The following is a 25,648-nucleotide window of genomic DNA, read 5'->3' as shown; positions in this document are numbered from 1 at the left end:
AGCCCTGTTTGTCATCTGGAGAGAATGAAATTTCTAAGACCAATAAGTCCTGGCCTTTTCTTTTTTTTCTTTTTTTAATGATTATTCTTTAGCTTATTTCTCTTTTCTTGCTTTTTATGATTAGGAGCAAGAAGAAATCAAATAACACCTCCAACACTCTGGCTGCAAATCTCCTTTGCTAGATCATCCGGCTCATTAGATACATTTCCTACTTTCTACATCACTGCAGGCGACAGGGCCATTATACCACAGGCAACTGCCATTACATAGCAAGGATCTCATTCCTCTACTTTCCGATAGCATTTTTCTGTTTCCTTTATGCCCTTGCCAACGCAGCCTCCTTGAAGGCTAGCAGGACTCTGCTAACAGTCCTTTGAGGCACTTTTCTCCCCCAAAGTTCTTTCAGCTCCTGCCCACTGGTTGGTTTGGAAGCCACACCCATATTTTTAGCATTTTGTTGTTGTTGTCTTCTAGGTACAAAAATCTGTATCCGTTATGTATGCCCACTTAACAAAATACCCCGAAGTAGAGTGGCTTAAGAACAATTATAAACCTTTAGTGTGTCACAGGTTTTGTGAATTTGGAAATCAAGAGTGGCTCAGCTGAGATGGTTGCTGGTGAGGTTGTACTCAGGATGTCAGCTGGGTGCAGGCATCCAAGGGCTTGACTGTGGCTGGAGAATCTGTTTCCAAGTTGCCATACTCATGTGGCTGGTTAGTTTAGCTGGATATTGGCAGGGAGCTTCAGTTCTTCACCATGTGGCCTGCTTGAGTATTCTCATGACATGGCGTCCCTCAGAGTGAGTGATCCAAGAGAGAAAATGCAATGCCTTTTTTTGGATCTAACCTCAGAAGTGACACTCTGTCATTTCTGCCATATCTTGCTGGCTACACAAATGAGCCTCATTCAGTGTGGGAGGAGACTACCCAAGGCTGTGATGACCAGGGAAGCAAGAATCATCAGGAGTTATCTTAGAGTCTGGCTACCACATTCACCTTTCTGTGCCATTGGATAGTAGTAATGGTGAAATTTCAGCTTCTTGGGACCCATACATTAGCAATCCCTTCTTAGAAACACTTAAAGAGTTGAGATGAACTGTGGATCCAGAGGCAGTCACTCTCAACTCTTGTTAGCTGGTTGTTGTTTTTTTTTTTAATTTTTATCTTTAGATGTCTAAATAACATGTCTATAATGCTTCTTTGTTTTTTAATTTTTAATTATCTATTGATTGCAACTAAGGAAAATGAGTATTTTGCTCTTCCATAATCCCCCTCCCCATCATCATCCGTACATCCATATGTAGGTTTGATTAGCTTACTATTCAGTGTTTATAATATAACCATTAAGTACAAATCAATGGCAGTCAGGTAGTATATTATGATTCCTGCTACTCTCTTGAACTTATTTTTATATTGTGCCTTAGAGTTAATAATTATTTTTTTCTTGTTTTGTTTTCTTTGATTCTAACAATAATTGATCTCTAAAATCTTCCCCTTGTTTAAATTCTTCTTAATGTTTTTGAACACACTAGGTATTTCATCAATACCAACCTATAGCCTGACTGCAACTTTATGAGGAACCCCAAGCCTGGGCTACCCAACTGAGCCGCTCCCACATTTATGACCCTCAGAAGCTGTGTCAAATAGTAAATGTTTCCTGGCTTATCCTGCTAAGGTTAGGATTAATTTGTTATGTGGTGATAGATACCTAATCCAAGAAGTGTTGTTTTCTCTTCTCCCTCTTTTTTTCCTCTTTGATTAGGATCATCTCTTTGCTTCTAATGTCTGAGATTTCATGATAATATGCCCTTTGTAGATGCTAGTGGGTATGTTACAAAGTTCCCATCTCCGTGCAAAATCTGTTTCCTCCACTCTCCTTCCTTCTTTCTTCCTCCCTCCCTCCTGTCTTTTCTCTCTCTCTCTCTCTCTCTCTCTTTTTTTTTTATCTCCTTCTCCCCCTCCTTCCTGTCTTCCTTCCATTCTTTTTTCCTTCTCTCTTATTTTCTTTCTTCCTTTCTCTTTGAAGGCTTTCCTCCTAGTCTGGTGATCTTATGCTGTCTGCTCCTATTTCAGAGGTACACTAAACAGGTCGTCAGAGATTCTGAGCATGTAGGGGTGGCTTGTTGACTGTGGGCCTCATCATAAGGTAATCCGGCTGAGCTGTTTCATTGAAGAATCCATGTTATTATCTCCAGCTCATATCCATTGGGCTGGTTTGTTCCCCGGGAGAACTGTTAGTGTCATACCTTGCGTATAATCATTCTGTCTGCTATTGGCCTGCACTGAAACCCTGATTCGACCAATTTGACCACTTACTGTGTGATATTGGTAGAGTAACTGAACCTCTCTGAGCTTCAGTGTCCACATATGTGAAATGGAGGATGTTAGTAGAATCTACCTCTACCTAACAGTAGCATTGTTGTAACGATTAAATGAGTTAATATACATGAAGTACTTAGAACAGTTCTTGCCCCAAAACAAACACGAAACAGGTGTTAGATGGTATCATCCTCCTCCTCATCATCCTTATCCTCAGTAGAGCTGGGTTAGGGAAGCAGCTGGGGATCTCAGCATTGAATATTTCAGCCAACTTACCTTTATTTTCAATAAAGTATCCCTGCCTTCAACTGCCTGGTGTCCCCCAGTCCAGAAGCTCACTGTATTATCCTTTTCAGAGAATGAGTCTCCAGTGTTCATCCTGGGTGGGTAAGGGGCAGTCACCTGGCTGTGTAGATGTGGGAAGGAGTCTAAACCTTGAGTTAGTCTTCCTGTTCTCAGCACTGACTTCTCTATAACTCCCAGAGTGTCTGATGCTCTCAACCCAGCTGCGTTTGACCTCCTCCTCTCCTGGCTTTGGCTTCTGATCTTTTTTTTAAGATCTGCTTGTACTTCTGCTTCAAGCTTCTAAAGTTTTATTTTTGTAAATTTTTCTCTTTTTTCTTCATCTTGTGGATTTGTTTGTGTGTTTTTTTAAAGAATACATTTACTATCATTTTAACCGGGTGTTGGGAGAGCAAGGATGCAAAATCATTGGTCCCTCACTGTGCCTCTCACTCTAAGTCTGAAATAAGCTTATTAAAGAAATATTTTCAAAAGCAATATAAATTAAGTGGGCCTCATGCTCATTTTGGATTTTTTGGCACTGTGGAAGGGAGAAGATAGATGCATGAGCAAACCATAATGGTAGGTAGGATGTTCACATCTGTATTTGCACATGGGCATGTCTAATTACTCAGATTCACAGAACTCCTTGTACTTGGAATTATTCACTGTCCATCTCTTGTTATGTTGTAAGCTCCACGAGGACAGATGTCTTTACTGTGTACATGGTTATATGATTTGGAACTTCAAAAATATCAACAATTGTAGTCATTATCATCACTTTCATTATAGCAGAAGTCATGATAAAACACAACTAAGTTCACCCAGTATCTGCTGCTGGCTGGGCACTATTGTAAGCTCTTTGTTTACAGTGATCTATGTATTACTCACAGTGACTTTAAAGTAGGTAATATAATCTCCACTCCACAGATGAAATCAACGCTCAGAGGTGCTAACTTGCTAACTTGCCCAAGGCCTGTAGTTAGTAAGTGGAAGAGGCATGATTTGAAATTCCAGAGCCTGACTTCTAACCACAATGCCATTCTGTTTGTTGACTGAATAACTAAATGTAGAGTCCTTCAAACAGAGCACATTTATCTGGGAAAAAAATATGGCTCCAGACTAACTGGTTTCTTCATCCCTTTCATAAATTTCATAAATCTAAAAGCAGAATTTATTTGGGATACGAAGTGATTTCCTGCTGCACTTTAGAATACAGGTGAGAATGTAGTAAAATGAAATGCATTTAAAATATTAACAGACCAAAAGTAATTAAATAGCCTAAGTGGTAATTAACATTGAGAACAAGATTTCCTTTGATAAACCTTTGTTACTAGCCAAGAATTAACAACAAAGGAGGCAGTGGGTCGTGTAGGACACCTTCTCTTTGGGGAAAGGGAAACCCCACGAACTGCTGGTTTCTTTTTCTTCAGAATGATTACAAAATTGTTGTGAACACTGCCACCCCCGATCTGAGACCCAACCCTAATCTATGTGATCAGTGTGACCCATAAAGAGACTTTACAGTTCTTATGGGTGAAATTGGTTCTTGCAGTCCTTGAAACGTGGTCCAGGGCTCGGTGCTGTGCAGAAACTTAATAAATATTTGTTGACTCGTTGGTTCATTGCTGGATTGACCTCTGCTTGGGCTCCTACTGAGGCTGCTCCATTAAAGACAAATGCTTTATGGGAAGAAGACATGTCTCAAAGTATGCGATGTTAGCATTCGTGCCATCAGATGGATGTAGACAGAGGGCTTTTTCTCTTCTAGAGCCTGCCTTCCAGGGGCCATGGATTCCCTCTTAAAAATAAAGGAGGGAGACTCGGTGTTGGGACCGTTTCACTTCTGAGGACATTCGTTTTGAGTTTTTGGAAGTGACTCTGGCTGAAATAAAATATTGAGAGAGAAAGTTGCAGATTCCTTTCCCCGATGTTGGTCTTTCTGTGAGATGGTTCAGGTGAAACATAATTTTATGTCAAATTGTGGCAAAGGGATCATAGTTTTTCCTCTTTATAATTTTCTGTCTTGATGATATCTTTGCCATTTTTTAATTTGTCACTGAACACCCAGGACTAGAAGTTATGTGTCACATTTACATGGCCAGTTTTATGTATTCCTGACAGTCTTGGAATATGTCTTCCAGTTTTAAAACGTTCCACCACTTTGGGACATTGGGAGGCTCATGTTTCTCGACAGACCCCCACCCCCACTGTTGTGCTGTGCTTAGGTCAGATATAGCTCAGGAAGGGGGTCATTCCCACTGGAAAGCCAGTTTCTAATTCATTCTGTCCTACCCCAGCCCCTACCCCAGCACCCACCCAGTGCCCACCCCAGTGCCCACCCCAGCACCCATCCCAGCCTTTACCCCAGTGCCCATCCTAGCACCCATTCCCAGATCTACCCCAGCGCCCACCCCAGCACCCATCCCAGCCTCTACCCCAGTGCCCACCCCAGTGCCATCCCAGCCCCGCCCCAGTGCCTCTACCCCAGCATTCACCCCATTGCTCAGCCCAGTGCCCATCCCAACCCCCCCAGGACCCACCAGAACCCACCCCAGCCCCCATCCCACCCCCTACCCCTGTGCCCACCCCAACACCCATCCCAGTCTCTACCCCAGTGCTCACCCAGCACCCACCCCAGTGCCATGTCTCCCCCATTAAAAGCAGGAATCATAAGGATCTATTTAACATGCAGTTTGCTTCTCCAGGTCCTCGCTCTTTGCCTTGGCAAGGACTGTTGGCAGGAAGCCTCCTGCCCATGGCTGCCCAGGTCTCTGGGACTTTCTCAATTGCATTTGCATGCGGATTGTATGCTTGAGCTCCACAATGCTGCATCTGGCCTTGCATAATAAAATGTCAGCAGCCCCTTCATATCAGCTGGTGAAGTTATGTTACCTCCCAAAGCAAAGGAAGCTGCCCAGGGTGCTTTCTCCTGGGATTCTTTCTGAAAAGAACAGAACAGTCAGCTGTCCCTCACACTCTCGGACTCGGAGCGGTCTCTGTTGTCCTCCTTCCAGGAGCTGCCTGGAATCTTAGGTTTGACCACCTTCCTCATGGGGAAGCGTGGTGGCAGGGCTCTGCACATGGGCGGGCAGGCAGTTGGTGCTGCCAAGAGTAGAGTCCGGTGTGACAGCCCGAAGTCTTCATGGATGGTGACTGCTGTCTTGTGTTAGGCTGCCGATCCCCTTCCAGCAGATGCTCTCACAGTGGTACCAAGAGCTGGCATCAGGGCGGGATGTGGGTAAGGCCAGGAGGGTGATACTTAGCACCCCAAAGTAAAACAATGAACAGGGTACACCTCACTTCATAATTTGAAGCCAAGTCTGGCTGATGGTTCACGTGCTGGTCCAGGGCCTTGGAGCTGGACAAAACTGGATCTGAACGCCAGTCCCCCCCTTGATTGCCTTTGTGACCTTGGGCAAGTCACGTCTCTCTCCTCAGCTTCCTCATCTGCAAACTACAGGTCATCAGACCCTCACTGGGTTTTTGTAAGAATTATAACAATACACAAAGTAAGCGTGGCTCCTGGAACACAGCAGGTGTACAATGAAGAAGGACTGTCATGGCTTTACTTACAACAGGAACTAGGTACTGTTATAAGTGTTACTGTGAGTGATAAAAGTTGTATCACTGTAGAGTGTTTGGTGAATAAATTCATACTGCCTTTGAATTGCAACAGAGTTCAGCTTTTTGAGCCCTCCCCAGCATGTCGGTCATACTTACTTAGGTACAGTTGATATGCTAATGGCATTAGCAAGATTATCTATGATTAAAGCAGATACTTTGATTTATTCACTTATGTTTTATGTATTTCCAGTATTACATACTTGGGAACATACTTGCTTTTTCAGTTTCATTCATTTAGATCTTAAAAAAGAGTGTTTTATGGACTTAGCTAGCACGGGAAGGGAAAGTTGCAGATTCTGTGTGAAGCACAGAAGGACCAAAGCCCACTCTACAGTGTGGGACATGAAGATGATGGGCCAGGACTCAAAGTGATAACCTCCAGGATTCTTAGGCTCTGCCATCAAAATGCAGCTAATGGAGAGCAAAGGAACCGGGACCCTCCTTCCTTCTGCCCCCAACCAAAGTCCAGATAGGGCTGGAACCTTCTTTGAGATCTTGTGTTTTGTCTTAAAATTTCATGTGAGGGGACCTGGGTGGCTCAGTCGGTGAAGTGTCTGCCTTCGGCTCAGGTCATGATCGCGGGGTCCTGGGATCAAGCCCTGCGTCAGGCTCCCTGCTCAGCGGAGAGTCTGCTTTCCCTCTCCCTCTGCCCTCCCCCACCCGCTTGTGCTCACTCTGTCATGCTCAATCTCTCTCTCTCTCAAATAAATAAAGTCTAAAAAAAAAAAATTCACATGAAAGTTGCACTCCATTCCATATTTCAGCCCTATTTATTTTATCCTAGAAAGAATGATCAGCCTCCGTCAGTCCTCCCAACCCCTGAAAGGGTCCTGGGAGAGAGCACAAGCCATGTGCATCCCAGCATGTGCATCCCACTCCAGGGAACCCGGAGTCTGACTTGAAAAGTGGGGCTAAGCTACTGCTCTAAATACAAAGGGGGAATCAGGAACACCTGGAGAACAGACTGTAGTGAAATGAAGGAAAGGGAGCAGAGCGGGGAAAGGTCTTGGGGGCAGAGATCTGGGCTGGAATTGGGGCATGGAAGGAAATTGGCAGCCAAACCCATGAACCACAGACCCGCCTTTCGGGTGCCTATCGGGTCTGAACTGTACCGAGCTGTCCAATGAGGATGGCCTCTCGGCTTCTTTTCAGGGAATTCATTGGTTTCAGGAGTGAAGTTAGCCTCCTGCCGATGGAGAGCATGTTCCGGAAGGACCACAGTTAGGATATTCCATCTTCTGTCACCGCGAGGCTGACGCATCCTTGGCCCCACTTCCTCCTCCTCGAGCCAGAGTCCATTCAGAGTCACTGCAGTCTTTACCTAGACAATGACTTTCCAGTGAAAATCCGTGCATCGGAAATCCGAGCGTCGTGCCCAGGCAAGCCTTTGGGCTACATGATTCTGTCATAATCCATTTCTCACAGAGCGACTTTATTGTGATTTATTCCCTCACAGCTTCTATTAGGTGGAAGCAGCTGGGAGGCTGCACATAAAGGGAAGGAAGCACTTTTTGAATGTGAGGGGGACAATGTGGGGACAGATCCAGGTTAGGTGTGATGGCTCCGTGATGGAGAGTTCTTCTACTCCAGGTGGAGCTCTGGGGCCCCGGGAGGGAAGCTCACAAGTGAAAGCACCTATTATCTTTGTGCAAATTGATACTTGTCTGCTGTTTGCCCGCCTGGGAGTGCTCTGGGCCATGTTCCAGTGGAGGTCAACTTTTGTGCTGATGCCGAAGGAAATGGGTAGGATTGGCAGGCATGCAGTTTTCTCACTGCGGTGGTGGATGGGGATGGTGTCACTTATAGGCCACAGGACTGTGTTGCTCGAATACTAAACTCCTGGGACCCTAGGGCCACACTTCCTAGACTTCGAATAGCGATAGACTGTTGTAGCCTTTGACCCAGCTTGGTGTGTCTGTTGAGTGCAACAGGGAGAACCACAGGGCCATGGAGCCTTTCACGGGATGTGGGTTTGTGGCCGTAGCCAAGTTGCTAAAACGATTGGGCCTCAGTTTCCCCAACAGAAGGATGGAGTCAGTAGTTCGAAAGCATGAGTCGTATGGGATGAAGCGTGATGATACGCACCGTGCTTGGCATTCAGTAGGTGCTGTGTGAACAGTGGCCACCATGATGGGGGGGCGGGGTGTCTTTGTTGTTCCTGCTGCCTTCCTCGGAGCGAGGCATGGAAAACGTCAACCTAGGGAAGTATCCTAGCTCCTACCCGGTCTGGAAACCTTGAGAAATAGAAGCCAATGGGTGTAGGCAGTACGAAGAGCATCAGATGTGGGACTTTTGTCAGCAGGTTCTCTTGGTGCAGAAAGCAGTGTGAGCTTGAGGAAAAGGAGGGGACTTCTCATGCAGGGGTGAGGGCAGGAGGCAGCTCGGTCTCCGGTGGACTGTGGGTCCCGACCATTTTCTTCTCCCGCTCTTCTCTCTCTGCCCCTCTAGCTGCCATTCCCCCTTCCAGACTGCACACTGGACTGTGGCCGTCCAGTCAAACAGCATTTCCAGGCCGGAGGTCTCAGCCTCAGTTCCGACGACTGGACAGTTGTCTGGCAGGGAATGAAAAGGGTGTCATGGTGGACGGGCACACGCAGGGCTGTGGGAGCGGACGGGGCTTGATTCCGAGCCCTGACAGCCGCCCTCTCTGGCAGGACAGGCTCTGAGGGGCACGGAAGGACGAGGTCTGCTCCAGGCTCCAGGGAATCAGGCAGGGGCCGCGAACCACTTGTGGTGATTGTAGCTGAGTACTTTCCCTGAACACGAGCTCTAGGCCAGGCACGGTTCTAAGACTGTATTTGCATTAAGGACTTTAGGCTTCATTACTCCGAAGCAGAAATGGCTTAATCTCCGTGTGAGCGATGAGACAAGAGAGGCCCAGAGAAGTGAGGTCACCTCCCCAAGCGTGCACAGCTAGTTAACAGGTGGAGGCAAGATTGGAACTCAGGGTAGCTGACTCCAAAGCCCATGCTTCTTTAAAAGACATGCCCCCTTCCATGGGAGGCAGGCTGAACCTCCCCTATGCTTCTCCCTGGCCATGGGTTTGGGTCACCATTTATCTTCCACACCTCCCCTCTGGGACGCACCCCAGCTCCCCACTGACCTGTCGTCCATCGGCTGTCAAGCCCTGTGGGCTCCTTCAGAGCCTGATCTGTCACCACCTTGCTCAGCTTCCTCCACATCACTGTACACATTGTTACCGCTCTTGCCATGGCCTGTATTGTCACTTCTACTGTGACACTGCACAGCATCTAAATCCACATGCATTTCTCAGCACCCGAGACATAACTCTGGGTCTTTTGCAAATAGAGCCATTTAAAGACCTTGGTTGTAGATTCATTATGAGCACGGAGAATCCTCGGTCCGAAGGATTTATTTTGTTGCTTCCCTTTGAACCTGACCAGTTATATTAAGTAGGTCTTTTTCAGCGGTGCCAAGGTAACATACGGGATCCTGTCTACGTTTCACCATTAGACTCCAGATGCGGGATCGTCATTGTTGTCCTTCCACGTTCTAGTTTCAGGGGTTTTTTGGTTTTTTTTTTTGGTTTTTTTTTTTTTTAGGTCTGTGCTCTTCAGCTGGCTGCCCAACTTTTTTTTTTTTTTTTAATTGTGGTAAAATATACCTAAGAGAGCACAGTTCAGTGGAATACACTCCCAATCTTATGTAATCCTCACCACGACCTAGGACTAGAATATTTTCGTCACCACGAAAGAAAACCCCGTCGCTCCGGCCTCCATCCCCGGAGTCCCTGGCAACCACTAATCTGCTTTCTCTTTCTCTGGATTTGCCTGTTCTAGACATTTCATATAAACGTCATCATTCAACGTGTAGCTTTTTGTGGCTTCTTTCACTGAGTCTGTGTTTTTGAGGTTCATCCGTGTTATAGCGTGTATGACACATGTAGCATGCGAGAGCATGAACTTCATTCCTTTTTATGGACAAATAATATTCCATTTTGTGGGTACCATGTTTTGTGTATCTGCTCATCAGCTGATGGGCATGTAGGTCATTTTCACCTTTGGCTGGTGTGAGCATTCATGGGCAAGTGTTTGCTTGGACACCTGTTTTCAGTTCTTTTGGTTATTTACCTAAGAGAAGAATTGCTGGTTCACGTGGAAATATTTTTTTTTTAAGGTTTTATTTATTTATTTGTGTGCGAGAGAGAACAGAGGCAGAGGGAGAGGGAGAAGCAGACTCCTTGCCGAGCAGGGAGCACGATGCAGGGGCTTGATCCCAGGACCCTGGGATCATGACCTGAGCCAAAGGCAGACGCCTAACCGACTGAGCCGCCCAGGCGCCCTGGGAATTCTTTAACTTGCTGAGATTCTTTAACTTTCCGAGTTTAACTTATTGAGAAACTGCCAGCCGGTTTTCCACAGTGGCTGCACCATTTTATGTTCCCAGCGGTGACGTATGAGGGTTTCAATTCCACATCCTCTCCTCTAGCATCAACTTTTGACTTGCAGAATGAGTTTTATTATAACAACGGGGGAAAAAATACCTGAATTATTTAGGCTTCATTTATTTAATGAGACCATAGTAAAACAAGACTTGTGAGCATTTTAATACAAAATATGTCACAGAATTTGAGATGCACGAAAAGTAAAGGTTGTTTAACATGTAGGGATAAATTCGATCATTAGTTCATATCTACGGACCATATAAATGACAAGATTGTAAAATCCATGGAGCTTCTGGTGGCGAGGCTGTGCCCTATGATATGATTCATTTGGTGTATTTTTTTCCTATAAAAATGTACAATGGCCCATCTCAGTGACATCTGGACTCATCTGCATAAAATGAGTGTTTAGGGTCATATTATTATTACTCCATGTTCTATACTTCATCTGATATATAAAAATAGAGGCACAGTTGTGGTAAGTTGTTATTCCTCTTCTGAAAACATTAAGAAATTTTTTGTGTACCTTCTATTTTTGCTAATGACACAAAATGTTGAAACTCGTTATTTTTTTCTTCCACCAACCCATGAATGTGCCATCCTTATCTGAAACCTAAATAAATACTCATTAATGTACAGTGAAATTCAAATGAGCACTTTATATAAATAAGCCTTGTATAGAAATACGTGTTTCTTCAAATTTGTAGACCAGAATAATGTGCAATAAATTTAACATCATTTCACATTCCGAGCCACCGACAAAGTAATTCGTTTTATGACTCAATTTCCTAACGTCAGGTAGAGTAAGAAAGCATATATGTGGCTCTTCATTCCATAATCCATCATACATTTTAAGAAAAGTATTATTTGGTTGAGATTTTTATATGTCAAATGGAGCAGAATGTACGTAATGCCTGATTCTAGGGTATCATGATGGAGTGGCAGAGGAGACAGAATGGGGTGAAGTTGCCTTTTTCTTTCACTTCTTTTTTTTTTAATTCTTTTGGACAAATACTTGTTTGTTCAAGCACTACTATGTTCCAGATGGTATATAGTGATGAATTGAGTAAACAGTGTTGATGGCCTCTGGGAACCTATACTTCGTGAAGGTCTTATGGTTATCTGTTGTTGCATAACAAACCATCCCCACACTGAATGGTATAAGTCAATACCCTACCATGCTCACAGTTTTGTGAGCCAGGAATTTGGGTATGGTGTAGAGGAGTGGCTCATCCCTACTCCAGAGTGGCGGGGGCCATATCTTGGGTGACTTGAATGGTAGAGATGGCCAGGGCTATGTGTCTAAAGCATCAGTTATGGTGGATGGCTAGATTCCTTGGTTCTTCTCTACATTGCCTCCTCTAGGATTGGAATATTCAAAGTGGCCTCTTTATTCAGAGATCTGGACCCTGGTCTGGCTAGCTGCTTGGAAGAACTAAGGCTGACAGGGCATCTCTTTCTTTCTCCATGTAGTCTATGTGTGTGGGCTTCCTTCAAGCATGGTGGTCTCACCACGGGCCGACTTCTTACATGGCAGATAGCTTCTCCCAGAGCAAGTGTTCCAAAATCATGAACAGGAGCTATAAGACCTCTTGTGACCTAGCCTTAGAAATCCCAGAATGTCACTTCTACCCCTTAATAATGGTGAATCATGTCATTAAAGTCAGCCAGACTCATGGGAGGGGATTTATACTCTACCTCTCAATGAGAGGAGTAACATAAAATTTAAGATCATTTTAATCTGCTACAGAGGAAGGCGGACATTAAAGAAATAATCACATAAATAACTTTTGCAATAAGAAAAGTACAGGTTTCTTTATAGTAATCAGGACTTCTTGATTGCAAATGACAGAAACTCAACCCAGAGGGGCTAATGAAAAGAAGGGAAGCTGCTGACCCACGTAAATGAGAAGTCCGTGGCTGAATTCCGATGCTGTCATAATATGGTCAGGAATCTTTCCCTGTTTGTCAGTGATAATTGTCTCTTTCCTCAGGTGATTTTATTCTCAGGTGGGGGGGGTGAGTGGGACACTCCTCAAATGATAGCTACAAAGGCCACCAGCTGCTCCATACTTCTAACAGTGTAGCAATCACAACGGAAGAAGAGACTCTACCTCTTTCTTAATAGTTATATCAAATGGTCCTGAGATTAAATTTGATTGGCCACATTTAGGTGCCTTCTCCTGAGCCGACCACTGTTGCCAGGGAAATGAAAAGCTTGGATCGGCCAGGTCTGGACTGTGTGCCTCCCTCTGGGACCTCAGAAGAGGACCAGCCCTACATGAACTACAAGTGGGGATCTTGTTTCCAGGAAAAGGAGAGACAGTTTCTTTTATGAGAACACAATGGAAATAGATGCTAACCAGACACACATAACGTACCCATTACACAAGCCTAAAAACACAGGATGACCTGCCTTGAAAATTAGGTCCACACACAGACGCAGGGGGGAGGAGATTCCTCCCTGTTGTCGTTCCTTCCAATCAGTCCACTTGCAGTTACTAAGTTTTCATTGTGTACAAAGCATGAGACAATTTGTAACTAGGATGTGGGGGCTCATCCGGGAAAAAGATGTGACCATTAGGTGGCAGTAGCACACGTAGGCTTTATTGGGTGAGGCTTTGACAGTTTTGGGGGCCAGGAAGTCCCTCACAGCAGGTGACCTACCTGAAGAGCAAGATAGGAGGGCAAGGGAACTGCCAGGGGAGAGGGGGATCCTAGGGGGGACTTCTGCATCTAGGTGATGTCACCTAGCAGCACAGTGGGGATTGTGTGGGTCAGAGAGTAACAGAGGGTCTCTATGCTCGGGGCTTGTCTTTTCTATGGCTAGCAGATATTGGGTGCAGTCTTGTGGGGCATGCAAAGCAGACAGGCTCTAAATAGCTAAAAATCTGCCTATTGGGGCTATATTTAACACAAGTGGATGTGTCAGAATTTGAGTTTGGCACCTGCTGGCTTTTGAGTTAATGGGTCTCAGCCTGCAGTGAAGAAATAAACCACTCAGACCATCTTTGCTGATTTATGTAATGAGGAGTTAATGATTATCCTTGGTCATAAACAGAGCAACCAGTTAACATCAGCAAGTTGAAGACTTGAGGTATAAACTGTGGAATAATAATCGTAATAGTTAAAGCTTCGTACATAATTATCACACGACAGATACTATGTCATGTGCTTTATGCTAACTGTCTCATTTAATTCACAGATAACTCTATGTAGGAGTTCCTGTTATTGTCCCCAGTTCAGATGGGAACACAGAGGGGTCCAGGAACTCATCCCAGCTTATACAGTTGGAGGGGCAGATAGCATCGAGACCCAGGCAGACAAGCTTCAGAGTCAACATTCAGAAACTGCCTCAGCATCTTCGGGGAGCTGGGTAATCTTACTGGCCCGTTTCTTCACCTGGGAAAGTAGAAGGGCTTACCAGGTGACGCTCCATGCCCCGTCTGCTGCTGGACTTCGAGGCTTACTCTGTATGGCGCCCCGGGTGGAAATACATCAGTGGGAGCCCCTTGGCTGTGTCCTAAGGGAAGTGGTGAGAATGGCGTGGGAGGATATGGGGGACCAGACAGGCAGCTCCTTAGCCCAGGAAGAGCAGTGGAAGGGGGATGGAGCAGCAAGTGGTCTGCAGGATCGGGGGGGGGGGGGGGAGTATAATGTAGGGATTAGGAGCGCAGGCTCTGCCTAGGTATGAATCCTGCCTCCCTCACCCACTAGGTAGTAATCTTGGGTGAGTCACCTCATCGGAGTTCCTTCATTTGTAAACTAGGAGCAAGAATAATAGCACTTACTTCAGTAGAATTGTCGTGGTGATTAATTGAGGCAGTGCCTGTCAAACATAGAGCACAGTGCTTGCCAAATAGTGCCGCCCGTAGATGTGCGCTATAATATTCCTTCTACTGCTAAGTATTATTATCAGTGCAGGAACCGTGTGATGGAGAGAAGAGGTACAAGGAATATAGGTAAAGAAGCACCCGAGGAGGGTGCTCCAATCCTAGCCATTTTTAGCGCATGCAATGTTTACTGTGTGCCAGGCACTCTGCCATCTGCTTGTTTCACGTTTGCTAAAAAAAAAAAAAAAAAAAAAAAGTCTAGATGTGTTCCCTCCCCTTACTTTTATTGTGCCCCACTTGGCTGGTGTTGGTGGTATAACACTCTGCTTGTGGTGTTGTCTCTAATGACATTATTCTGGATCCAAAGTGAGGTATCATGGCAAGATGGTGAGACCATGCATTGGAGAGTTATGACCTTGGGTCTCATCTCTGTTGTGTAAACCTCTCTGAGCTTCAGATTCCTCGTATCTCTAATAAATCTCTAACAATAACCACAGCCAACATTCATTGGGAACCTACAATATGCCGGGCACTGCGGGATGTAAACTTTCTCCTTTCCAAGAAGAGCTGTAAGAAGTTTGGGGAACAGCTGTGTCCGTGTGTCTATAAGCAAAGAGCTTGGGAGCTGAGGTATCCTCAGAATGACTTAGGGAAACAACCTTATGTCCACGTATTGGGAGGGAAGGGGAGGGAAGGCAGGATGGTGGTGGAAAATGTAGCACGGGTCATCCAGAGATTGGTCCTTGACTCTGGGTAAGTTATTTGGATGCCTGCTCAATTGCTGTCCTTACCTGTGCCCCAAGTTTCCTGTTGGCAAGAAATATAGAGGGTTTCAAAATTTAGAGTCAGACTGAAAAAGTCATTTGTTGTTACTGTTTTTAGCTTTCTACAATAGAACTCAGCTTCGATCTGGAGCCCACATTTCCACTGATGGTAACTCAGTCATGTCTGGTTGAAAACTTGGTATCTTTTTTGGGTAGATAGCAAATAAATTCAGATTGCTCTCTCTACCCTCTTTCCCTTCTTTTTGGGTTCTCAGGAGGCTTATGTGTTGTCCTGTCTTGGGGATGTGTATCTGCTCCATGAATCTCCCTCTGGACACTTCAGGACTCAATGGTAATGTCTTCATCCCCCGGAATGCTAGAAGAGACTGGAGGTTGGGGGATGATGGTAGTAAGGCAGTAATGCTATCTCAGATCCTCTCTGACATAGAAGGCCATGTGGTTATCATTTCTGTGCAAATCCTGGGTGCCCCATATTGACAAGCACACTGACAGAATGCCCCGCCCAGATGCCTAGGGCAGGATGTAAGACGTTAAGTCACTTTAGCTTTCAAATCCCCAACTCTATCTGGGTGCTTCTCACCATCTCCTCCGGAGAACGAAGATTCAGGAGAGGCAGGAATCAGGCCCCATACTTTCTTGTTCATCTTTCTCTGCTTGGGCCAAAGTCCTCTCCCAGTCCAGGACAGGATTTGAGAGTCTTCCTATGTAGTGAGGAACTGCTCTGATGTCATATCCTGTATTCTTTCTACTCTGTGGCTTATAGTTGCAACACTGTGCTCTGTTTTCCAAGTTTGATTCTCCGTAATTCAAAACCATCATTTATTTATTATTTGTAGTACTTACTGTAGGATTTACAATATGCATACCTAACAACACAGTCCACCTTCAAATGATATAACACTTTTTGTATTTGTGAACATTCTCATTCTTTGTGTTCTTTGTGCTGTCGTATGTTTTATATATGTTCTCAACCCCACAATACGTTATTGTTTTGCCTTCAACCATCTATTATCATTTAAAAGAATTAAAAGATGAGAAAGAAAATGTCTTTATGTTACATAGTGCTCCTTTCAGGCATTCTTTTTTACATTTTTGTAAATAAAAGTTTCCCTCTAATGCCATTTTCCTTCTGCCTGAAGAAATTCCTTTAACATTTCTTTTAATGAAAATCTACTGTAGAGGTGGTGAGTTCTTTCAACTTCTGTTTATCTAAAACAAGTCATTATTTTACCTTCATTACAAAAGATATTGTTGGTTATAGCATTCTAATTCTAGGTTGACAAGTGTCTTTTTCTTTTGGTATTTTAAAGGTGCACAGATTATCTTCTGGCTTGCATAGATTCTTATGACAAGTCTGACATCATTCTTACCTTTGTCCCTCTGAATGCAATATGCCTTTTTGGGGGCTGCTTTTAAGATTTTCTCTTTCTCACTGTGTGTGTGTGTGTGTGCATGCACACACAATTTGATTATAATATGTCTTGGTGCCATTTTCTTTGTGTTTGTCCTGTTTGGGGTCTATTGAGATTCTTGTATTTGTATGTTTATAATTTTATCAAATTTGGAAAACATTCTTTCCATTATTTCTTCAAATATTATTTCTGTCCCTGCCCCCACCCCACCTCCAGACTCCAAGTGCATGTATGGCAGATAGCTTTATATTGTCAAAGAGGCTCTGTTCGTTCATTCTAGAGAGTTTTATTACTATAATTTTAAGTTCACTGGTTTTTTCTTCTGCACTGTTTAATCTGCTATTAATCTCACTTAGTAAAAACTTCATTTCAGATACTGTCTTTTTCATTCTTAGAAACTCCATTTGGTTCTGACTTAAATATTCTGTTTTTCTCCTCACTATAATTATGTTTTATTTCACAACTTTGAACACGCAAAACATATCCATAATAGCTGTTTTAATAGCCATGTTTGCTAATGCTATCACTTGTTATTTCTGGGTCTGTTTCTTTTTTTTTTTTTTTTTTTAAGATTTTATTTATTTGACAGAGAGATAGAAAGAGAGCACAAGTAGGCAGAGAGGCAGGTAGAGGGAGATGGAGAAGCAGGCTCCCCGCAGAGCAGGGAGCCCGATGTGGGACTCAATCCTGGGACTCAATCCTAGGACCCTGGGATCATGACCTGAGCCGAAGGCAGATGCCCAACTGACTGAGCCACCCAGGTGCCCCAGGTCTGTTTCTATATACTGATTTTTCTCCAGGCTATGAGTCACACTTTCTTGCTTCTTTACCTGTCTGGTAATTTTTTACTGAATACTGAGCATTATGAATTTTGCATTTTTGGGTGCTAGATTTTGTCATACTTCTACACACAAAAGATGCTCCTTTTTTTTTTTCCTGGCAGGTATTTCAGTTACTTGCCAATCAGTTTGATTCTTTCAGGGCTTATTTTTAAACTTTTTGGTTAGGCCTAGAGTAAACTTTATTCTATGGATCATTTAGCTTCATTTCTAAAGCCTGATCCTTCTGGAGTCTTTACTGAATATGCCCTGAATTCCAGCAAAGCCCATCCACTTCGGCTGGTGAGCTTGCAAACAGTTTGTGGCCCTGTGAGATCTCTTGGAATTGTTTGGCTTACGGCTGCCCAGACTATTGCAAACAGTTTGTGGCCCTGTGAGATCTCTTGGAATTGTTTGGCTTACGGCTGCCCAGACTATAACTCTTCTCTCCTGGAATTTTTTTCTTGCCAGGTCACATAGGGTTTCATCCTACTCACACACAGGATTGATATTCAGCCAACAACTCAAAGGGACCCCTTTGCAGATTTCTGGAGATCTCTGTGCAGCCCCCTCCTCTTTACTTCTTTCTCTTGCAGACTGTAGCAAAGGTAGCCTTCCCAGCCTCTGTCTTCTCAATTCAGTGAGATCACTGGGCTGTCCTTGGGTTCCTGTTCCTATGCTGAAGTCTGGCTATCCCTTTTTTGCAGAATGCCTGGTGATGATTGGACTCAACTTTTTTTTCCTCCCCTTTTCTAAAGCATCACAGTATTGCGCTGTCTGTTGTTCAAAGTCTAAAAATACTTGTTTGGAAGATATCAAACAGTTTTCTAGTTATTTATGGCAAGAGGGTAATCTGAACCCTCTTACTCCCTGCTAGTCAGAAGCAGAAGGGCTCAGAGTTATTCTATTGTATACTAGTTTTTTGATGATAACTTTCATCTTCAGAATTGTGGTTGGTACAGTGGTTTTCCTGAGAATGCCTAGGCTTTACTTATTCTTGATTCAAGAGGATAAATTTACCTGAAATTTACAGAAATTCTATAAGGAAAGAAATTTGAATTCAAGGAGAAATAAGGAAATTAATTCAATAATATTTACTGAGCACCTCCTATTCGCTAGTCCCTGCCCTCATTGTTGGAGATATAACCATAAACAAAGATTGAAAAAAAAAATCTCTGCTCTTACTGAGTGCACTGTAGAGAAAGTAGAGGAAGAGGCAACAAGCATAATAAATAAGTGAAATCTTAAAATTTATAACAGGTCAGATGGCAAGCGCTACATGAATTATAGAGAAATAATAATCCTCCCAGCACGCATGTGGCATTGGCTGGAAAACATGGCCTTTGTCCCTTCATATACTTGAATGATGGAGGCCATCTGCTTAGAGGTAAAGTAGCCAAGTATATTACCATAAATGTAAGTCTACTCGAGGGCTGTCCCCTCATGCCCTGCTAATCTCTGTAATTTATACACACTTACCACAAAGTCATCTTCATGGAAGCATTCCCTAAATTGTTTCTTTTCAGTTTTCTCAACAGGACTTGGACACTCCATGAGGGTAGGCCTTGTGTCTGCCTTTGTTCACCATTATATCCCCAAACACTCCATATAGGTTTGGTATTTGGAGAGTGCTCAATACATACTTGTTAGCTTTTAAACATGTGTACGTGTTGAAGAGCTTCGTGGATGCACTGGTTTCTCGATACCTGCCTGTGTTGTACCTTATCTGCACCGCCCCCCACCTCTCTCTTTAAAAGTACCGGTCAACTTCTCTTTGAAAGTCACCTGTTCTGATCACTCTCTCCTTCTTTCTCTTTTCTGTAGCTGTGCAGTCACTCCACACCCTAAATGACCAGATATCCCATTTTATTGTCACCAAGTCGAAGGCACTGGAAGAAGACAAAGACCCCTTTCTACCCACTGAGAAAGAGACTCTGAAGAGTTCCATGATACTGATGAGGCACCTCTTAATGGATGCTCAGGTACAGAGATTGACAAGGAAATTCTACATAGAGTCCATGGTATCTTTTTTTGTGTTGCTGTTTTTGGTAGAAGTTGTGCAAAAATGTTCGACTACCACACTTCCTGGAAACCACCTTTGTGATAAACAGCCGTATAGTGGACATTCTGATATACTGGGTCTTGGATTTCTGGTTAGGAATTATTTGGGGTCTAGTATTAAAATAGCTTGGTTTTAAGTCAAAGTAATAGGGCTTAAAAATAATATATGTGTTGTTTCTGAGAATTTAACAGATCTCTCATTAGCCTTGGAAAAGTGAAAAATCCATTTACATACAAACTTGGCAGGCATCAAAGCTGGCGAAGGCTCTGGAGTAGAGTAATATGTATCCCAAACAGCATCACTGAGCAGCTAATGAATATTTTGGTACATTTGATGCACCACCAGTAAGCGAATCAGCACTGTTGTGGGTTTTTTTGTTTTTTGTTTTTTTTAATGCTCGCAATGAATTAATTACAGAAGGCATTTAGCTCGTTGTTCGCTTTTGTTGAGATTCTTCTTCAAGGTTTTTCCTTCTGCACTCTTTTATTGAAATATTTAAAGGTAATCCATGTACTCCTTCTGGCTTTGTTGGTGAGTCTCTCCAGATATGTTGGTAGGCAAACACCAGGTGTTTCAGGAGAACTGATAGTTTTCGATGTTAGTGAAGCCAAGCTGAACTAGACTTCATTGTCATTCCTACCTCGTCAGTATCTAGAAATGTTTCCAAAAATGGTCTTTGGTTTGGGTGATTTTGTATTGGTTTGCCCCGGAGCTTTCCTCCTGAGTTTGTTTTCTGATCTACAGTGGTTTAGGTCAGAATGGTGGCTGGTTTCCTGGGTTCCGCTCTGTATCAGATTTTGAACGGTGGTTTCTTTGCTTTTGTTTCAACCATGGCAGTGGTTTGTGTTTTGTTTTTCTAAATCAATCCTGAAGCCTGTGTCTGGTACCAGTAAGACCTGTACTGGCAAGATCTTGGTGCATTTCTCACCTGTCAATGCTTAAAGCTGCCCCATGGGGTTTTTGAGCCACTGTGTTCAGAGGACCCAAATTATGCAAAGCCTGTCATTTTTATTCAGTGTTCTCCCTTCTCCCCTTTATTCTGAGCAGCCCATTCCACTTCTCCTTTCTTCCTGAGCCTGTCTGGTGGAAAAACAAAAGATTCTGAAGCTCTAACAGCCAATTTTAAGACTCAGGGGAAAACTAAAAGGGGGGGTGGATTTAGAACAATTTACCAAATAAAAGAGGGCAAATTATTCTTGGAAGGGTTAGCTTTCCTCAGTGCCTGGACCCAATCCTGTAGCTCACACCCCAGCCAAGGGGACTAGCCTAATGATTCTCCTGAGATAGTGTGTAAACTCTAGTTTGTAAAATCTAAGGAAATAAAAAGCCATCTTTTTTCTCTCCTTCACTAGTGTCTAGAATAGGATTTCAGAAATGTTCCATATTGCTTAAGAAAACGTTCCCCTCCCTGAATTTTGGATTCATTTGACAATTTTTATCATTCGTGGTATTGATCACAATTTTCCCCTTTTTTATCTAATGAGACTAGAATATCCCATTTAATGTGGTTACTGTATAGGACCGTGTTATTACCTCATTCTCTCCTGATCCCCATTCAATGCCTGCTAGAATTTTCTCACTTACATAGCCAGATAAAATGGAGCAGGGTATGATGGATATTCCCCAAAGTCACACCTCCAGAAGGAGGGTGGTTAAGTCCTCTTCCTGAGGGGGCAGAAAACAGAAGGTCAGGTAGAAGTGTGTGGTGTCTGGACTTGCCATTTCTTTTGCCTACTTTTGTTCAAAGACTCTTCCCTCTTGTCTTTCAGACTGATATAGGATGAGGTAAATTGTGATTAGTTTGGTCTAAAAATACCACCCTCATTTCTTTTCTCTCCAAACCACTAACTTTTTGGAACGTTGTTTGTGGTTATCTCTAGGTCTGTAGCTGAAGGCAATTAGAATCATGTTACCTAATGCCCCCAGGCTCAGAGCATCTCAGTAAGATCAGTGTTGTGAAACTTATAAAATGCTAAGGACCCCCAAGATTTTTGGGTACAGTCAGGGGTGATATGTGGTTTTCAGTTTTGAAGGAGATAGCTAGAGACATGTGATTTCTAAGGAGACTCTTTATCGAGCATTTTTGGAAATTCAGTGATTTTCCATTCATGGTTTGACATTGCTTCTTACCTCCATTGCAAAGACGAATGAATGTACTTATTTCATATTCTAAGTTCATCAATAAATGGGAGGTCAACAGTATGTGAATATAACTTTTATGTGCCTCCTACCCCTCAGCTGCATTTTGTGATATTAATAGATGCGTGATAGATTTGTGTATTGGAGGACGAAAGCTTCTACAGAGCAGTAACCACATCCCTTAACTTGGTTGGTGTAATAGCCTGCTCACTTCCACACCCAGAGGACTCTTAATAGCATTAGATTATGATGAAATGCCCTGACATCAGTCTGCGAGTTGAATGAAGTCAGGCGCAAAGTATTCCAGAGAACCTGGAGGCCACTTTCGAGAGTGGCTGCTTAAAAGGCATAATCGATTCAAGTCACATCTGTCTTGGAAGCAATAAATCCTGCTTAGGAGAATGTCAAAGGCAAAAGCATTGCTGGGCTATGAAATTCTACCTCTGAGGATTATAAAACAGTATGCACAGAGCAAACAGATCTCCCAAGTATAATAGGGGTGCCGGACATGATTGGCAGGTGTGACAGTGCATTCTGGAGAATGGAACGGCTCACATGGGCAGTCCAGAGTCCCGCAGTTGTTTATTAATTCCCTACATGTCTGTATGAGCGTTTCAGGGGTGTCTCAAAGAGGCAGGGCTCCTCTGTTTGCACTCCATTCCCCTTGTAGTCCGCAGGCCCCCAAATTCAATGACGTGTACCATTCAGACCACATTGGAAACCTGATCTTGTGGCTTTTGTTCCTGAGTGCTCTGGCTAAACCCAAAGTGCCGACTCAGCCTCGTGAGTGATTAGATTCATAACACCGAAGAGGCCGTTCTTTCTGGTAGAGATTAATTCTTTTACTTGCCCAGTGTGACTCTGCATGCTAAGAGAGGTTGATTACAGCAAATTAAATCTCCTATTGGCAGTTCTCTCCTCCTTCCCCCCAAAGACCTAATATCATTATTTATTAAGGGGTGAACAAATGCTTGGGAAAACGATAAGATCGCTTTGTTGGCAGCAAGGTCCTCTCCTGGAAGGCTGGGCGCTAGAAGGCAAGAGAAATTTCCATGCCCCGTGGGCTCTCCCTCTGCAGCCACAGCAAGTGAGGAAGGGCCCGTGTCCCGCTGCCTGGGCCTGGCGGAGTGCGGAGTGCGGGGCAAGGAGGCAGGAGGCCCTTCTCCCCAGACCGTGGCCTGGATTTGAAGGTGGAGCTTGTTTTAAGTGAGGCCAAGGCCCGAGTGCACTCTTCCCACAGGTCCATCTCTAGGAAGGAAGGAAGCAAGACACTGACAACGAAAATAAAGCGCACAACCATCCTCTCTAAGCCAGTGTGTGCCTACGGCCTGGCAGAAGCCAAATGTTCGGCGGAAAATAGATGAAATCTGCTTGATCCTCTGGCCCGCCCTTTCTTGGCTCTTCCCTCCTCTTCCCTTTTCCTTTTGCTTTCCTTTTGCTCCTCCCTCCACCCCACCTGGAGCATCCCCTCCTCCTTCGCTACATTCCCCCCCCTTTCTCCCCTGCCTCCTTTCCCTTCCTTCCCCTCTCCTTTCCTTTCCCCTTCTGCTTTTCTTTCTCTTATTTGTGTTCAGGGAACTTGAAAGCCTATTTGCCAAAACTGCATATTCCCCTCGCCAACCGCGGGGGAGAGCAGCAACAGGATGTGGGGTGACCGGCAGGAGGCAAGCCTGGGGTTTGGGAGGCAGAAGGGGTTCCTGCCAGGATCCGAGATTCCGTGTGATGGTCCTCTGGGTCGTGTGATTTTCTTTTCTAGAATGGTCTAGAAAACTCCTCTCCGCTGGCTGATGATGCTTTCTGATTAATTTCCGGCACGATCGGGCCAATTTAACATGAGTAGATGGACTGTTTGAGCTGCCTGGACACGGTCACTCTCTAGACTGGCCTCAAATGGGGAAGTGTGGTCTGGAGCAGAGACCCCACCAGGGGAAAAGGGCTCAGGCTCCTGACAAATAGGGAGGGAGGGTTGGCTTGTCTGCTTGTTTTGGGAAGGAGACCTTGGGAATCAGGTGTTTGATACAAATTCATGACAGCCATACACTGGAAGAGGATCTCTCCCTTTTATAGCACTTTCCATCCCTCCATGTGCTTTCTGAAGCCAACACTGTGCTCAGGGCATAGACCTGGTGGTCTTGACAAGTGCAGGTATCTGGGACTTTCTAGCTGCAGCTGGCTTTAAGGTCATGCCAGGAGCACCAGCCTGTCAACAGCCCTAGGGGACATCTTGCCCTGAAATCGCACAAACTGAGGCACCAGGAGTGTGCTTGGCTCTCAAGTTCATAGTATCGCCCCGAGCACAGGTTTTTCGTAGTGGCTTTTGACATGTGACCCCATGCGGAAGCAAGAACCAAAATGTCCCTACTTTATGCCAAGCAGAGAGGAAACTCTGACAGAACGGGGGCCAAGAGGCAAAGTTTTTAACAGAAGAAAATCACCCCAGGGATATGTGTAAGTCTATTCATGCTGTCAGATTTCCACCTCTTACGGGTCCTAGGAGAAAGAAATACTGAAATGGATGCTGAAGAGGTTAGTTCACCTAACTAGGAAGCTACACTGGTAAGGGGATTATTCAAAGGAGTCGCAGCTTATCCCCTCCAGTAATCCGCGGCTCCATTACCCATCCATCCTGTGCATTCGGAAAGACAGTGCTTACTTTCTGTTCTCAGATGCAAACTGTGAAACCAAGAGGTCCGAAGCTTGCGGCTTCTTGTATAACTTGTGCGAGCCCACTTCCTATTCTGCCATGGTGATTTTGATCTTTTAAAGTTTGTTTGTTTGTTTGTTTTTTAATAAATGAAATTGAACCTGTAGGCATTGCCAGGCTTAGATGCAATCCCATCGGTTACAGAGCCCCTAGAGTCCCCTTCCCTGCTCAAACGGAGGGCGACACATAAAATTGCAGTGCTGTTCCTCTGATAAGCTTGAGTCTAGGTATTTCTTACATTAATAATGAAAGGTCACCTCCTCTGAGACCTCTGCCTCTTTGTAAAACCCATAAGGCAGAATTTTAGGGAAGGTTCTGAAACACTGAAATTCATGCTTTCAGTATTTACATGCAAAGATCTGGGTCGAGTTGGAACTGAGACTCAGGAAAAACTGGGTTCCTGTCCATTGCTGTACTGTGAAGGAAAGGAGCATCAGGATGGGTCATGTTTGAACGGAATAGTCTCTGTCAAACTGGTATGGCTTCCATGGATACGTACATATGGCGCTAGAGGGAAACTTGGGAATTTATTTTCACACCACAGAAATTTTATGCCCCATTTTTAGATACTATGTATTTGTTTCAGTGATCTACATTTTAAATGATAATATGCTGGAATTTATGCTGCTCTGATTGTTGATGGTCCATGGTATAGTGCGGGAATCTGAAATAGTAGCAAAATCATGGAAAGAAGGTTAGGGCTGAGGACTCCAGTAGGGTTTTTTGGTCCTCAGCAACAAAGACTAGCTCTGATTAACATAACAAGGGAAGGAAAAATAAAATAAGACGAAAACAGAGAGGGAGGCAAACCATGAGGAGACTCTTAACTGTAGGAAACAAACAGGGTTGCTGGAGGAGATGGGGTAACTGGGTGATGGGCAGTAAGGAGGGCACTTGATGTAATGAGCACTGGGTGTTATATGCAACTGATGAATCACTAAGTTCTACCCCTGAAAATAATAATACGCTATATGTTACCTAAATTGAACTTAAATAAAAAAAATTTTTAAAAAGAAAAATTTTCTATCTTCATGAAAGAAGATGTTAGTTTAAAAAAACATATAACAAGGGTAACATTGGATGGAAGCAAACAGGGTTGACCTTAGGAAAAGCTGGAGAACCACATCTCAGGAAAGACAGGCAAGAGTTAGGTGTCAGGAATTAAAGAGAAGTTGCTTTAGGATACTATGGTTGAGACGCCTGGGTGGCTCATGGGATGCCTGGGTGGTTCAGTCGGTTAAGCGTCAACCTTCGGCTCAGGTCATG

General features: G+C 44.1%; 1 protein-coding gene across 2 annotated transcripts in view; it reads left to right on the top strand.

Annotated features, from left to right (window-relative positions):
- KAZN (kazrin, periplakin interacting protein) overlaps positions 1-25,648 on the top strand; it is a 1,036,128-nt gene that overhangs the window by 219,485 nt on the left and 790,995 nt on the right. For both annotated transcript variants that reach the window (XM_064589897.1, XM_064589898.1), the window contains one exon: positions 19,302-19,459. In XM_064589897.1, coding sequence (XP_064445967.1) covers positions 19,302-19,459 — 158 coding nt within the window. The remainder of the gene's footprint in view (positions 1-19,301; positions 19,460-25,648) is intronic.

This window comes from Mirounga angustirostris, unplaced genomic scaffold, assembly GCF_029215605.1.
Source record: "Mirounga angustirostris isolate CCGP_5_RB_7025 unplaced genomic scaffold, mMirAng1.0.hap1 SCAF_4, whole genome shotgun sequence".
Classification (NCBI taxonomy): domain Eukaryota; kingdom Metazoa; phylum Chordata; class Mammalia; order Carnivora; family Phocidae; genus Mirounga; species Mirounga angustirostris.
The sequence above is the reverse complement of the archived record's forward strand: the minus strand, read 5'-3'. Positions and strand labels throughout refer to the sequence as shown.